This window comes from Manacus vitellinus, unplaced genomic scaffold (genome assembly GCF_001715985.3).
Source record: "Manacus vitellinus isolate BGI_N305 unplaced genomic scaffold, ASM171598v3 scaffold_24_pilon, whole genome shotgun sequence".
NCBI lineage: Eukaryota > Metazoa > Chordata > Aves > Passeriformes > Pipridae > Manacus > Manacus vitellinus.
The window spans coordinates 9,588,433-9,605,875 of NW_021939798.1; the positions used below are offsets into that span (position 1 = coordinate 9,588,433).

General features: G+C 40.2%; 1 protein-coding gene across 1 annotated transcript in view; it reads right to left on the minus strand.

The window, feature by feature from the left end:
• PRKCA (protein kinase C alpha) overlaps nt 1-17,443 on the minus strand; it is a 143,795-nt gene that overhangs the window by 13,720 nt on the left and 112,632 nt on the right. Inside the window, exons 9-14 of the mRNA XM_029960097.1 lie at nt 15,269-15,298; nt 4,840-4,983; nt 3,927-4,100; nt 2,909-3,000; nt 1,248-1,310; nt 878-1,016 (exon numbers count right to left, since the gene is read on the minus strand). Of these exons, the coding sequence (XP_029815957.1) occupies nt 878-1,016; nt 1,248-1,310; nt 2,909-3,000; nt 3,927-4,100; nt 4,840-4,983; nt 15,269-15,298 (642 nt within the window). The remainder of the gene's footprint in view (nt 1-877; nt 1,017-1,247; nt 1,311-2,908; nt 3,001-3,926; nt 4,101-4,839; nt 4,984-15,268; nt 15,299-17,443) is intronic.

Below are 17,443 nucleotides of genomic sequence, written 5' to 3' on the forward strand. Positions count from 1 at the left end.
CATATATTTGAATTATATCCAAATCACCACATGTGCTTGTTTTTAATGTTTTATACCTAAAGCACTGAAATACAAATCATATCCAGACTAAAAATCTCAACTCTAAACTCATATTTATCACAGGCTTCAAAGCACAACTGTGCTTCTCAGGATCAAATTTTCATTTTAGACCCACTGCAGTTGGTTCATGCTTGACTGTCGCTTTCAGTGGCTTGAACTGGTATTCCCAAATCATGGAAAACTCAAGGCAAATTATGGATTTATTATGTCAACTCCATTCAAGCCCTGATCTTACAGCTTTGGTCAGGCCTTCAATGACAGGAGTTTTACACAGAGGTCAGTGAGAAGCTTCAAGACCTCAAGAGTCCCTTCCCAAAACTCAATGAGTGGATTGTGATTTCCTGAAAATGCCAAACAGTGCTTCAAATAAATGCATTTTGGCAGCTGTGAGAATTTATGGAGAAATACATTAAAGAAGCAAAATTTGCTCCCAGTGAAGTATTTGCTGACCTCAGCAACAACCTCAGCACCATCCAGGAAGTTTCTATGACTTTACAAATTGCAAAGTTTAGTTTAATAACATTTCCAGCCTACAAATTTAAAATCATAAGGTGCTGAGCCTGTCTTTTTTTAGTATGAACCAAAGCTGAAGCACTGATCTCATCAAAAGTTTTTCAATCAACTAGATTTTTAGAATAGCGAAGTCTTATTGACAATATTGCATCAATTCATAAAGATATTCAATATACCTGCAGAAGGATAATGGTACCATCCACAGAAAATCCAGAGTTCCAGCTATCCAAACCCATGGTAAAATTTGTGTAGGGACAATTTGCATTTGAGAGACTAAAAGGTTCTTGAAATGGTCAATATTTACCTCTGGTGCAATGTAGTCTGGAGTGCCACAGAAGGTCCTGGTTGTTACTCCATCTAACATATGTTCTTTGCACATTCCAAAATCAGCAATTTTAATGTGTCCTTCTGAATCCAACATCACATTATCTAATTTCAGATCTCTATGAAGAATCACAGCAATTTAATGTTAATGCTTAGGATCAACAAGTATCAGAAAGCTCAGGTAAAACCGGGGCTTTGGTTTCCTCCTCACCAGCACCAACACAGCAAAAAGAGCCCCACACTGATGGCTTTTTATACAGTGTTTTAAAAATACACCAAAACTGTAAAGAAACTGATTCATTCAGGTTTTTAAAAATAGTTCAGAATTTCTTATGTCAGATTATACTCACCTATAAATAATCCCTCTGTTGTGGAGAAAGAATAACCCAATGGAGATCTCGGCTGCATAGAACCTGTGTGGAAAAAAAAACACAACAGATTTCTTACTGCCTCGTGATTTCCTTCAGACCAAATCATTTGGATGTGCATCATGGTAAATAATGATAGCATTATAGCATATGAAATATATAATTTATAGTGTGTATATATGTAAGAGTATAAAAATACGTATTATGGGCAAATACTGTAAAAGACATCTCACTTTGACTGGACCTTAACAGACACATTTTGAGTGTTTGATGATAAAATAATGCAGAATTTTAAAAAAATAATATTGAAAATGTCTCCCTAGACAACAAAAAATGGTGTAGCTGGAGCACAGCATTTTTTTTTTGGACCGATCTGATTCTGCTGCAAAGATCCTTATCTCTAATCACATATTGATGAATTCAGGATGCAGCTCAATGTACACTGCAATTCATATGGCATGAAATAATTTGCAGAAATAGTATTCCTTTACACAGGCTGTTAATGGATTAATTACATGAAGCTAATTAAAACGATTACCATATAAAATATAATTGCCGAATGCAGTTAAAAGATATATAATATTGATGGCTGTTTGAAGCTGGTTGCTGTGGAAATTATATGCAAGAGGATTATTTAAAGATGAGATTAATTTTTAGGCTTAGCATAAGGGAGAGGAAGGCTGAGCTCTGCAACACTTGATCAGAGGTGTTGGTGAACACGTGTGCTGAAGATGCTGCACAGGCAGAAGCTGTCAGAAAGCACCACAGATTTTGTTAAGTGTTGGCAAGTTACATTAGCTGGGAGTCAAAGATGATCTGACACCATCTAGTTTTTCTTCAGGGAGTCGTTAAAATATTTTTCTGATTCTGAAATACTTATATTTAGAAGGCCTCTCATTTAAATGAGCCCTGGTTGCTTAAATCGAGATGAGAAGTTATTTTAACTGAATTCTTAAAACAGTTGGTCACCCTTGCTTTTAAAGTTTCATTGGTAAATGATTCAAGGAACACTAATAAGTGATGAGGAGATGTTATAAGCATGACTAACGTGGTACTGCTGGATCTGTTCACACTTGAATGTGCTATAGATCATTATCAGCTGCTCAGTGATGTGCCAGATGTACAGTTACCTAAAAGAGATCATGTACATAAACAACTTCTAATAATTTATTAACTCCTTGCAAATATATCACAGAAATTCTTATAAGCTATACATTGCATTTATCTTGTATAAACTTATTTATATTGCAGTGCTGAGTCTATTTGTGCTGCCTTTCCTTATAACACTAATTCAGACTGAAATGTTCCACTCACCTTTTTATTAATATTTGCTTTTAAAAACAACACCAGAATGCCAAGTAACAGCTTTAATTTCCTGCTGCCTTGGTTAAATTCTTGTCACTTTTCAAGTAGGCACTGTGTGCTTTTGTTTGTGCTCTGTTTTGGAATAAAGGCACAGATACCTTTGGCCTATGTGTGCAAACATTTTTAACATGAACTTCAGCTTTTGGGCCTTAAAAGCACAATCAAAGAAGGCCAGCTTAGACTTCCTACTGAGCCTGGGAAGAGGAAGAAACCAAATCCTCTTAGAGTATAAGATAATGAGAATAACATGATTTAAATATATGAATATGAACACTCACACTGCTTGTGGCTCCTTAAATTTTCCTACTTGCTGGATGTGATACATGAGATCCCCACCATTCACATACTCCATGACAAAATACAGCCGGTCCTGGGACAAAGCAGTAAAGACACAGAGAAATACATTAGAGGAAATATATTAGATATTCATTGATCAGCAGAAAAAAAAAAAGTCACTGGTACGTTATTATAAAGCTTTTAGGATTATTAGGACTGGTTGTACATTCCTGCAAAATCGATAGATCAATAAATGGAAGTGGAAAGTTTTGTAAAATCTGCAGGAGTAAATGACTGAGGAGATCTGACAAGATTTGTCAATTTTAGTGGTGCACTTTTACATATTATTTGTCTACAATGGTCACATGAATTATACAAACATAACTCTGTTTGAAAAATCAGTCTCTAATAAAAAACAAACAAACAAAATCAAAGGTAGTTGAAAATTCCTGCTCTGAGGCCATTTCTAAACCTTCTTAATGAGTTTTCCTTTGGAAGATGGGAGGTATTAAAAAATATAGATTTTTTTATTATTAAAAAGGTGATGGTTTCTTGTGATTATGTCTGCAAATTGGTTGCATTCAGGCCATTTTCTGCTGAGGGATTTGTAGACATTAAGCAGAGTTTGAAAGTGCCTTTAACACCACAGACAATTGTGCTGTGAAAGCTGAGGGGATCTGGCTTTTTTCACAGAATCCCAGAATCATTTAGGTTGGGAAATACCTCAAATCTTTAAAAGTATTTAGGAACCTTTGGGAAGGTGGGCTTAAGGCTCTGACTTAGAATCCACACAGGATGAAATTTAGGAATTATCACCCTGGTCGGCTGGAATGACTCAGAGGAAAAATCTTTAAACCTAGTTTTTATATTTCAAATACAAGGGGTAATTACATGTGGTATTTTTTTGCTGTTTTCTATGCTATGATGTATGGGTTGGATGATAATAAATGTCACTGAAGTGCTAAAATCCATGATCATTTAGTCAGGAAAACACAGGGTGGGAGGAGAGAGCTCACGTACAACTGTCTGGAAACAGGAGTGAAGCTGTGTCAGGAACGGGGGTTTATCCTGCAGTGCCAGGACTCGTTTCTCAACCATTGTACATTCAACATCATCATCCTGGATCACCACATCTTTCTTCAGGATTTTGATTGCATAGAGCTCCTCTGTCCCCTTCCTGTCTGCCAGCATCACCTGCACCGAGAGAAACAACGGGCTCAGAATCGTCCAAGCCAAGCCCCAAGATTTGTAGAGATGGCAATCCAGCTTTTCCTTTAATTGGTATGGACTAATCTGATCGAAACTCCAAAATTATGGTCATTACTCACCTGCTGCAACGAGCTGTACCATCATTTCAGGCACAACCTGTGCCAAAACCCTCTGGGTGATCACAGGCACGTTGCTGAAGGGCTGATAAAATGTTAAGTCCCAGGGGGCTTCTTCAGTAAAGGGCACTTTATCACAGAAGTGATGTTCAAACAGACAGAAAAATAGCAGCCTGTTCCTTCAACTAATGGATTTCAAATATATACCATACACACTATTCCTGGTTTTTCCCCAATGTCCAGCCTTACCAATGTTGGTGACTTCCAGAACTGGCACAGTGACCTGGGTAGTAAAGCCAGAAAAGTAAACTTGATTTCCTTGAACCTGCCAAGAAGTGAGGATCTAAAAGTCAGCAACTGTTTCTCACATCTTGCCCAACAGTCTTTTATAATTTAGTTTTACTTTTTCAAGAAAATTGCCAGTCAGGACTGAAGCCCTCTAGTCCTTAGGGAACCACCATGCTCCCTGTTAAGAGATCCTCCCTCAAAAATGCACAAACTTTTGACTCTGGTTTTTGCTTCTCAGGGAATTATTCATTCATTCCTCCTCGAGGTAAAAAAAAAAAAAAAAAAGGAACGGGAGTGGAATAATTATAAAGAATTCCTACCTTCCCAAAGCTCCCCTTTCCAAGAACCATGAGGAAGTTGAAATCTGTCAGCTTGACCCTGTCCAGATTGTTGGATGGCACACTTGAGCTCTTGTCTTCTGTTGAAGTAATGACTTTGTTACCAGCTGGCCCAAGTTTGGCTTTCTGAAGAACATACACACACATACACACACAGAAACAGGGAAGTAAGAAGGAGAACAGCCCAGTTTTCCTGGCGGGAGGGATCGCTGGGTGCAGGTTACAATCGGACCATGGCTGAGGTGGCATTCCCAGGAGAGAGGCTGCATAACAAAATGTGCACAGACACATCTTCAAAGACCCATCCCAACAACACTTTTGGCACTCTTGAGGGGGTTAAAGTAGGAAACTGTTCATGGATAACTAGATAAAGCAGATGTACTTATCTGGTTAAAAGAGCAAAACCAAAGCAAAGCCCAAAAACAAAGGGAAAAGAGATCACTTATTTTCATGCCAAAAGCAGCTTATCTGGTGCTTTTGTTTTGAAATACAAATAAAATAAAAAAAGAAGCTTTCAAAAAATACCATGCTATAATCTACACAGGGTATTTTAGGACTTAAACAATCTCTTCAATACATTCTCTTTTCAAATGTAATTCTTCAAGTCACTGCATAGCAAGAGTTAGGACAATTTAGACATGCAATAAGAAAAATAACCTACATTAAAAATAACACAATGCATGAGAATTAATGCAGATGAACATGGCCACTGTCAAACCAGCAATACAATCAACTTTGATTTTCAATCAAGGGTTGATCTGGAAAAGGGAGGAAAGGGAATATTACATCCAAGGGCTCTGCCTTGCTCAGACAGTCTGGTTTACAAAAGGTTGAACAGTCTCATTATTTCACATAAGACATCATGTAATTGCTCAAGTTGCATTTCAAATCTCAAAGTTAATAGAAGAGAAAAAAGTAAGACTCACCAAAAGATAATGCAGGCTAAAAGATAATATCTCTTTTTTTTTTTTTCTGGAAATAATCCCATATACCAGCAGAAGCAAAGCCAAGAAGGTTTAATAATGCTTTGGGATATAAGTGCTTTCCCCATCTGTCTGGTTGTTGGTCTGGTTAAGAACCTCTAACAGGGTTAATTTACTCTGTGCCATCGATGTGTGTTTGATATTTCAGGGTAACTACTTTTCTCACTGTGCTGCAAAAGGACAGTATTTGTATATTATCAGTGGTTTACAGATAAAGAAAATTACAGAAATTAAAGTTTATTCAAAACCACACAATATATCACTCTAAAAGCCTGGCCTGGCAAACACCTTTGGCAGCCTCACTGAAAAGTGGAAGTTACAAACTTTGCCCTCCCCAGACAAGTTTAAAACCATAAGATTGAAAGGGATGACTCAATTCATGGACTGCAGCTCTCTACTCCTGCAGGCAGTAATGTCAAATGATCATCTGACAAAAAACCCACATGTCACTGGAAAACCATATTCAGCTTGGATGACACTTCCTGCAACTTTATGAGCACAAAAAATCTTATACCCTGCTACAGGAATAGGAACTTTGGAAGTTCAGATATCTTTATTAAAAAAATTGTATTACAGGTTAGAATTAGAATTAGAATGTGGATTTTTTTCCCCACCAATGTTATTATTTGTTTGCATGAAAGCAGCACTTGGAGATGCTGATGAGCATCATGTGCTGTGCAAATGTTCAGGAAGAGCCAGTTCTGGGTGTCAGCCTAAATCCCTGAGTCTGCAAGGGATGATCCCACGGCAGATCCAGCTGCTGGGACAAATCCAGGGCCTGTGATGGAGCACTTTGGCAGGACAGAGGCCACAATACAAGATTGAGCCATAAGCAAACAAGTTTAAAAAAAAAGAAAAATCCCAATATCCTTTCTTTGTACAAGATGAAGACGTGGTTCAAAGCAGCAGCTTTGCTGGCCATGTCTTTGTGATGCTCTGGCACGTGGGATCTCAGATAAAGATCTTACTTTTTGATACAAAAAGCAATTTCAATATCCACCTTTTCACCGGGTACTGGAGATCCAAATCAGGCCTTGAATGGATAACAACCAGCTTTATGTCTTGTACTTTAAACCCACTGGGCAGGTCACTGGCAGCTTGTTCAAAAAATACAGAATTTGAAGCAACAAATCACATTTTGTTCCAAGGCCATTTGTTTTCTGGGGTACAAACCTGCCGTGCAGGCAGGGAGTGCTCTCGGCAGCGCTGCAATCCCGGGCACCACGTGTTTCCAGCACATTTCCCAAAGGAAAGCATGGCAGGTTCACCAGCAGGCTCCTGTGCCTGCTGCTGGCCTCAGAGCTGAAGGCACTGAACTCACTTTTTTGGGATGGAGTTGTCAGGATCTGAAGGCAGGATCTTAAAATAATATTCAAGAACCCAGCCAAGGCCTCTCTGTATCTTTGCAAGGCAACACTTAAGATTCAACGAGCAACAGAGACACGCTCCTCTCACTTCTTTTAATCCTTTTTTTAAATTAGATGTCACCCTCAATTTGACAATTTCTTTTCCCATATGGTGGATTTTTAAGGAGAACTCGGGATTCCTGCTGTTTGGTCAGGGGGGCTCTGTGCTGCCTGGTCCAGGCAGAAGGTCAGCACAGGCAGGAGCTGCTGGACTGTGCTGAGCTGTGAGTAACCTGTGGCAAGGGAAGGAGATGATCCTGTTTATCCCACTGCACAAGCACTGGTGGGTGTAAAGAGAGAATCCTGCTGCAAACCTTGTGTAAGGAAGCCTGGGAACATGGAATGCCATGAAATGCTGGAGAACAACCAGGTTGACTCAACGAAAACACACGCCCCAGAGTGGGACTGCCTAATTAACTGACCTTGTTAAATGGTCACATCCTTATCAAAGGTCCTTATTCCCCTTCAGCCCAGCCACAGACCAGTTGTTTATGAGCATGCAAAATAGTTTTTCACATTTAGAATATGAATTCCTTTTACTGCTTTTTGGCCTAAGGTCCTAGTGAAAACACAGTGGGAATTTCCACACATTTCACTGAGCTCCACAATGAGCTTTGTATCTGAAACATCTTGACTATTGCAGAGGGAAAATGCCATGCAGCCAACACACTCTTCCAGATTGCCAGAGCAAAACCAGTTTTGCAGCTACAGAAGGGACATAAACTCAAATGATTCATAAAAGCTTATTGGAAAAGAGCAATGATATTTTGCCTTTCCTATCATGACTAAAATTGAAAATCGCAGAATCCTGCTTGAATCCCCCCCCTTATTTTTTATGGATATTAAAACTTGCTGAAGTTGAAGATGGCATCTCAGGCCCTGGATTAATTTTCAAGTTACATTCCAACTGCTTGGCTTATTATTATCTTGGACAAAACCACAATATTGTTACAATGAAGCCAGCTTGCAGCAAACCAACCAGGAAAACAGAATGTTAAAGAGAAATTAGTCTGCACTGGGAGCAGAAAAGTTAATCTAAAAAGAAAACAAGACATGCACATCATCTTACTTCCTCTGGTTTGGACGCACCTTATCTCGGCCAGTTCTTTTACCCTGAAACCACAGGTGAGAAATAACTTATATATTCAGCCCAAATTCACTTCTCCACGGAGTGTTACAGATATTACAGTGTGTTACATTGGAGTCTCTTGGAATTTGGCATGTGCTTTTTGGAAAAGATATCTCAGGTTTTGCAGTAAAAATGCTTTCAATTTATATTTAATCTAAGAGTAACAATTATACACTTAATTAAATATGAAAAAAAATCTTTCCAAAACTTAATGAGAAGTGTGATGCAAAGAAGAAACAGAAGTGATTTAGGGAATAGGAATTCATCATTGCAGTGAATTTTTAATCACAATATATATTCTCATTGACTCTTTCCATAACTTTCTTTCTGATTTCTCACTGTGAAGGAACTCTAATAGGACAAAACAATAAATCTGAACATTGGCTCTTCTGCCCTCCAGTTACATCTATATTAGAGAATCTTACGAATTACAAGCAAAAAGAGACCGAATTGTTAATTTTCCACATTAGCCAACAAACAATAAAACTTGTGAAGAATTTAAAAGAACACACACAATTCACTTTCCTACCCTGGGTCTCTGTGGTGTAATGAGCTTCCTGACATGATGTTACTGCTTTAACACCTTGTATCACCCACCTCCACCACTTCTCCCCTGCTGCTGTTTGCAACACTCAGCTCGGTGAGATTGGCTTTGTTCCCACATGGAAAACGAACACCAGGAGCCAAACCTGCCCAAACTTGCAGCCACCCCCTGCCATCCCCCAAGCACAGCTCCAGGAGGGAGAAACCCATATCATCTCCCAGGAAGAGATAATCAAGCCAAGAGCAAGCTCTGTGTGCCGCTCACTAGGGGAGGTGTTTCTCGGTTGTCAGGGCAACTCACTCGCAGTGAGTTCCCAGATGCCGACAGGATCATCCCTGGGACCAAATTTCCGAGAGAAGAAAGCGATAAATGAAAAGATATTTAACAGCAGTGCTGAATTCTCATCACGTGTGCAGAGGTGCAGCCACACCCAGCCCGTCCCTCTGGGATTTGCTCCACTGACACCTGCCCAGGAGGGAAATCCAGAGCTTTGCTCCCCCAGCAGCAGAGTCGTCTGGAGACTCCCAGCTGTCCTCCACATGGAGCAGCATCCCCTCCCCATCTTCAGAGCAGGTTCCACCCACCAGCCACTGCTCTGCCCCTGCAGTTGCATTCAGCTGGGAATAGTGAATGAATGATGGAGCAACAGAGCACAGAACTGCTCACTCTCTGTTCCAAAACTCCCTGCTCGAGGGCCAGCATTCCAAGGACTGACTGCACAGGCTTTATCTTAGATGATTTGGGTTGGAAGGGACTTTAAAGTTCATCTCATTCCACCCCCTGCCATGGGCAGGGACACCTTCCACTAGCCCAGGTTGCTCCAAGCCCCATCCAACCTGGCCTTGGACACTTCCAGGGATGGGGCAGCCACAGCTTCTCTGGGCAACCTGTGTTACGTCCCAAGAACTGAGATCTATGGAGCAGCCACGTCCCCCTGCTGTGATTTAATCCCTCTGCAAAATTTGAACAAAACCCCTGCTCCTCACACTGCAACAAGTTCTCATCAGTTCTTTGCTAGACCCCAACATGCTCTTCTAATGTCACTGGGTGATGGAAGCAGCCATCTCATTCTACCTCCCCTTGAGCCAAGGTTTCTGCTCTTAATTCTTAAATGAACCCAAAGCCATTGCAGAGCAGCAGGTGACACTGAAAATCACTTCCAGAAATGGAAAAGTGAATAATGAGAAGCAAGGAAGGAACATTCCAGTTTCACTATTCCAGCCCAGGAAGCTGCAAGTGTGAAATTAATGCTCAGTTCTGCCTGTCACTACCTGGACACTGCACAAGAAGCATCAGAGCAGCTCAGAACTCAAACAAACCATAGAAGATGTCACTGACAGAACCAGCAAAGCTCATACCAGGGATGGAAAAACCGAAATAACCATTTATCCAAGTCCCAAGGGAGGACCCATTCGGGTTTCCAGTCATGTACAGTCAGTGGGGATTTTGATCAGTGGATTGAGGCATTAGCAAGCCTTTAATAAAGTAAATAAATCCAATAAATCTCAAGTAAAAATCTGGAGGAAAAACCCTCCCATTCAGGGAAATTCTCTCTGTCATTGTGGCAGCTTGTTTCTTACATTATTGCATTTCCAATTCCATGTAATTATAGATGCTATGATGGACTATCAATTTCCTAGTTTATACAACTTAATTATTATCAGGATGCTGAGAATCTGAAACGAGCAGAGTCCATTTCTAAGCCCCAGCCAAGACCTAATACTTCACCAGACCGAGGTTTAATCTTAATACCATAACCTAATGCCAGCTTATAAATCATTAGCAGGGAGTTTTGTAGTCATGGAAACAACACAGAACAGAGAAAGTTAGAGCCTAAATTCCAGCTGATGGAGCAGCCCAGCAGCTCTGAGCAGAGAGGGGCTGGAACCGGCGTTATCTTGGTCCAACCCGAGCTCGTGTCCTCACTGTTCAAGCCAACAGAGGGAAGGAACTTCCTTGGCCAATTTTTTCCTACTAAAAACCTGTGCTGAGCAATCTTGGGAGCTGCTTTTGCACTAAATTTTCCATAAAACAGAACATGGACACAGTGTCTGGCTCTTGTGTTTCTCCCCTTGGCGTTACAAACGCTCGCGAGGGCGGCGGCTTTTCCCATCACACGGTGCACTCTCACCCCTGTCACAACCAAATGAACTGATGAACTAAATCACAGAAATTAATGTATATACACATATTTATCCACATAAAAAGGAGCAGGAGGCTGGAGATGCCCACACAAGACATGGCAGTACACAAGACCCTCAGCAGGGATAGGTGATACCAGGGACACCATCGAGGATCCACAAGGTTTTCAGCCACGGATTCCTTGGTGGATTTACACTCCAGCAAGACTTCTCTGCAGCAAGGACAACACTGAGGAGATGTAAATAAGCAGAAAGATGCTCATCTACACTAAGATTTTTCATGGTGGTCATGTCACTATGGTGAGCTAAGACCTAATCAGTAAAAAGTGCAATCCATAAAAATGAAAATGCATTTTTGCTTCATTAGCTAAACTAGTTACTGAAAAAAATAGTTAGGAAAAAATTCCTATCATTCCCACTGCTAGTAAAAAGGCATGAAGGCAAAGGGGATGTTTCATAAAAATATAAATGGGGAGGGTGATAAAACTCTACCTGGGAGTTAAATATGGACTATTTTATGTCTTTAATTTACTTTTCTCCTCATTTCCTCTCCTGTTTCCCTTAAACTTGTGTCATATTTACCCTTTTGGTTAATAACAGTAAATTTATTGAAATTATTTGCCTGAAAAAATGAATGTTATCAAAACAGCTTTTAATTTACTGAGTTTATATATTTCTAAATATACACATACAAAACGTGGATGATTTCCTTCCTTTCAGGCCTTTTGCTGGAGCCAGTTCAGCTCTGGGAGCTTTTCTCTGTTCTTTGCTGACCTCTTGTGGTTTCTTGCTCTGAGGAGAAATTATTTTCTCCAGCTCCACATTGTTAATTGAACGTTTACTTGGGATAAAGGCAAAAAGAGAATCTGAAAGGACAAGACAACAGTTTAACACAACATTGAGCACCCCAACAGACCTCGTTTGGGGGGGTTTATAATCAATTTTCCAATTGATTCAGTATTTTTTTTTAACTTTTTGGTGTCGCTGGATAGAAGTTAAAACTATATGAAATACTTGGATAGGTGATTTCAAAAAAATTCCCGAATTTGCCAGGCAAAAAATTGAGGTAAACATATCCCTTAGAAAATGTAGGCAACTAATTCAAATGGCTATGAAAGACAGTCACTGGAAAAAGGATATATCTATCCTAAGATAGGAATTTGAGGGGATATTGCCCTGGACAACGAATAGATCTGCCTGTGAGCCGTGAAATCTTGAGAGGGAAGAGTTTCCAGTCCCCATTTGGCACTGTCAACATGTTTAATCTGTTTAATAATCCTGTGGCCACCTGAGTCCATTTTGTTTTCTGCCTTTATTGCCAAACACGCTCTGCCCTGCAACAGAGCGGTGCCTAACGAGGAGAAATGTAATTAAAGAGGCTGCCTAGGAATAATATTCAAGAATTCTTGCAGAAGTATCCTGTGGTAGTGCTAATAAAAACCCCAAACAGCAAATAGGATGCTACAACAGCAAATCCCTAAGTGTCAAAAAAGGAATTGCTTTTATATATGCTCCTTCATTTTTTAATTATGCAAATTACTGCTAGTTTTCAATCTTGAGTGTGGAATTTGCTTTTAAGCATAAAACTCATCTCAATATGGGCAAAGAATAATAAAATTCTGTTCTAAAATAATTTTTAAGGACTTTCTACCTAATCCTAGAGCAAATCCCTGCAATCAAACCCCCCCAGGCATGCAAAGCTGCAGACCAGGACTGATTTTAAAGCCTTGGGAATTGTGTATCCAAATCTTAAGGTGCTATGAAACCATTTATCACACACAAACACATGCACCCAAAAAGATGAAGGTGTTTTCTGCACGATGTTGAGAAATAATCTATTTAAATATACACTTTGCAGTGGAACAACAGCAGGATAAATGTGTGATCCTTCCCAGCATCTGATTATTCCATAACCAAGTTTTTCTGTGCTGCCTGACCTCGCTCTCAGCAGCCCCAGCTCTGCTATGATGTTATAAAATCAGTTTTACAGGTTTCTAGCTCAGAACTGTGGTGTTATCCTGGGGAACACAGCCTTCCTCCTTCAGCTGCTCCTGCTGCTTCCTTTCAATGCCAACCCTGCACACTCAGGCACACAAGCTCCCAGCAGCCCCACATAAAGTGATTACCTCCAGCATCATTCCCAATCATTCCCAGAGCCGTGTGATGGTCCCGCAGGAGGCAGTGACGCCTCTGAGCTGAGGTCAGCGCTGCCAAGTCACTGCCAGCCCCAAGGACAGGGGGGATTTGGGATGATCATAGAATCACAGAATCACAGAATCATAGAATCAGCTGGGTTGGAAGGGACCTCTGAGATCATCAAGTCCAACCCTTGATCCAACCCCGCTGTGGTTCCCAGCCCATGGCACTGATGCCACATCCAGTCTCTCATCCTCAAACCTCCAGGGATGGAGAATCCACCACTTCCCTGGGCAGCCCATTCCAATGGCTGATTACTCTCTCTGTAAAGAAATTCTTTCTAATATCTAACCTAAACCTCCCCTGGCACAGCTGAAGACCCAGCCCTCTTGTCTTGCTGATGGTTGCCTGGGAAAAGAGACCAACTCCCCCACCTGGCTATGACCTCCTGTCAGGGAGTTGTAGAGAGTGAGGAGGTCTCCCCTCACTCTTCCCCAGGCTGAACAGCCCCAGCTCCCTCAGCCTCTCCTCGTAGTGATTCAGTGAGAAAAGACACATCACAAACAAGGAAGCTTTTTTTTCTCCACCCCCTCCATGAAAAAAACTGAATTCTTGAGCGTCCCCATCAGAACAGAGAGCCAGCTTGCTCTGTTGGAATTCATGTTTATAATTCACCAGCACTAAACATGAATTTTTTGGAAGCAGCAGCTGTAGGAAACTCCTCAGCCCTTTTTTTTTGGGTGCTTTCCTGTGGTGGAAACATGAATGGACAAGGACTTCTGCAGGTTATATCAGTGCACTTCAAGGCCTGGATTTTACAGATGAAGTGACAAAACTTCATATCTATCCCAGATGTATTTTCTCCTTTAAAAACACACTTAAACAGAGAAAATTCCAACTTCCCAGCATGAAACAAGTTTCACCAATGAAACCCCCATGCAGTTTTATTCTCAAATAAGAAAAGGTGTAAAGGATTGAGGAAGGACAGTCCTCTTCTGCACAGGCCTTTCTGAGATGGAGATATCAGATAAAGAATCAAGGTTAAGAAAAAGTGTTACTGATTGCATGACAAATGATTATTGCATTAGGAAATATTTGGCAGTGACAAATGGTCTTATTTTTTGATTTTTCTGGTTCAGTATTAGAATATTTGTTAAAATCATGCATTATTAATATAAACAACTCTTCAAACATAACATTTGTTTTTTAAATTAAGTATTTTAAGCTTCGAGCTGTAACATGTAAACTGCTCTAGGTCAACTTCAGCTGTAAAAATACTATTTGAAGATGACAATGGCTTCAATAATCTTAGATTCCTAAAACAGTTACAGCTCAAGAGCTTCAAATTTTAATTCAAATTGTAACTTAACCAATGTATAAAACTTCAAGTGTGATTTGTGTCAGTGACCTTTGCTGTAATAAAGCAAGATAATTTGTCAGAGATACATGCAAATATAAAGTCCACACATGTATGTTCTCAATGCTGAGATGTAACTTTTATGGCAACAACTGAGTGATGTGGTGATTAGTGAAAAAAGCAAAATGGGAAGGTAACAGGTGAATTGGTATCTCAGGTATCAGAGCATCTGTGCACATGATAATATAATAATCTCTTATGATATAGCATACTCCAAATAACACAGAGCAATAGATGTAGTATGTTATACCATAAACCATGCATGCTGTAGTATGCAAATTTATCTATTTAAATATACAGTGACCACGAGCATTATTTGATCTGTGAAAGTCATTTAAAGTTCCATGAATGTCTTTCAAATTAAAGATGCACCATTTTCCATTTTCCATGAGAAGGTGGCATTCATTTAACTCATTCCTTCAAAAAGAAAGGCACACTGCATCTGCTCAGGTTGGATGACTGCTTTTTGGTAGTAAAATCTTAATCTGGGGAGCATTTTGTGACAAATCCATTTTTTTTTAAAGAAAACCTTTAGCTGGGAGAAAAACAAGTGCATCCTTAAAACATGCTGAGGATGAAACTGAACTTAATAAACTTCAAACATCAGTCAAGAGGGTTGTGTGAAGAGAAAGGTGCAGGAGAACACCAAAACTACCTTGAAGAAGTGGATATTTACATGACAGTCCTGGAAGAGACAGGAAAGGGAGAAACACTGCCTGGTTAGTAAGGGCTGGCACAGCAAAGCAACCACAATTAGTAGCAGAATAAACAAATACAGACACAGCAGCGGGAATACAAAATGGACACATCTGTTAAGCACGGAAAAACCACACAAAAAAAATAAATTGGTGTTAATTACCCTGCCAGGGAGGAGCAGGGACAAGCACAGCGAGGGACAGGTCCTCACACAGCTGCTCCTCAGCTTTGGGCACATCCTCCCCCCTCATGCACGGGACATTCCTTGGGGAAACGCTCCAGGTGTGTCCAGCTGTGGGGAGCCTGGGCTTCACCAGCTGGTGAGCTCTGACAGGGCCACAGCACTAAAGGGTTTCTTGATTTTTTTTTTTTTGCCTTGTTCTGCAACACACATTTAACCTTTACAAAAAGGGATGAGGAAATCCCTCCCATCGATATGATTTTTTACATATATTCTTCACCTGAAATCACAACACGCTGCCTGAGAAAAGCCTTAGGGAAATCAGAGGCTGATCCGAACAGAGAGCAGAGATTTATGCCATCTAGTTAAGAAATGTCAAGTTTTCTAGTTTGAGCTCTGGTGAGTGGATGGGAAACCTCCAGATAACTGCATATGGGAATTCCCCATGCCAAACTATAGCACAGAACAGATGGAGTCATCTAACAGCATCTCTATAATGCTGCAAACTATTCTCTAATGATTAAATATGCACAATTTAAAAATAGGAATGAGTGCCATGGCCAAAAAAAGCAGTTCTTCTTTTTATATCTCTATATGCATAATGAGAGTGGATTGATGTGCCAGTGATATTTTGGCTGGTCATGATTTCAGTGTAGCTTAGTGTCTGTTTCCCGAAAAGTAAATTTAATCTTGTAGTTCACAATTTGAAGTGTCAGCAACATTATTTCCCTTCTTCATGTCACCTTCCCTGACCTGCCTGAAGTTACAGTTATTGCTTCAAAATGGGAGTTATATTGGTTAGATACAGATTGGAAGAGATCATATCTTTCATTTATTAAAAAAAAAGAGTAAAGTAACTGTAGTATAAGAGCTCTGGGGCAAAAACATTGCCATCCTTCAAAAACTTAAAAGAAATGTTTCCTTCACAGCCCTTATAATACTTTACAGAGAGACCTGGAGAACTTAACCCACAAATTAACAAAATCATAAGTTCCTCTACAGTTTGGTTTATTTTGTTTTGTTGGGGGTTTTTTTGAGCGAAAAATTAATCAATTTAATTAGAAAACTCATTGGGTTTTTAAGAAGCTACTGAAACAGTTCTTGGAGTCTTCTGCTATGGCCCTGGCTGTGCAACTGCAACACTTTCACCCAGCCTCCAGCTTAGAAACAAGACAGCTCTAGGATGTTCTGGCCACTGATTAAAGGAAAGAAAGAAAATGCCCTTTTGACCTAAAGTTGCTGTGAATATCAGGAAAATGTCAGATTAATCAAGACAGTCCTGGCCTTCTCCTTTCTAATAAAGCAGCCAGAAACTGCTTTAAAAACTAAAATTAAAGGGAGTGTTGAAGATCTAAGAAATGCAGGACCTGCAGTGAAACAGCTGAAATGATGTATTGGTGTTGAGAAAGGAAATGATAAATAAATGAAAGAGGTTTTCTTTAACATTAGACTATAACAGCAACAGAACCTATCAGAAAGCTTTAATTGTGCCTTGAAATCTGGGGACATTTTCAGGTTCTGTTTAACACCAGCTGTGCTGCCACAAAGAGAGACCTGGTGGTGTAAATCCATGGGAGCTCTGTATGCACAAATCCAGACTGGGAGAGGGCACTGCTTTGTAAATTCACGTCTGCACAAGGATTAACACACAAGTTTAGTCAAACAAAGCACTGCTCTGCATCCTGGAGGAGCTCAGCAGCAGAAATATCTGCAGCTCCTGAGTCACTGGAGAGGTCCCGGGTATTTATAACCGAGCCCGATGACCAAGCTCCACATCCTCCCTGTTCTTATATTTCAAATGATAAGGCACTTTAAAAGACATTTGCTTTAGGATCATCCTAATAGTTATGTTTAGAAGCACTGAGATGTCACCCAAATGTCACCACTGACTGAGCATTTCCAGTGCTCAGATACAAAATCCACCCTGTTCTGGACTCTGCTCCCTCCCCTTAT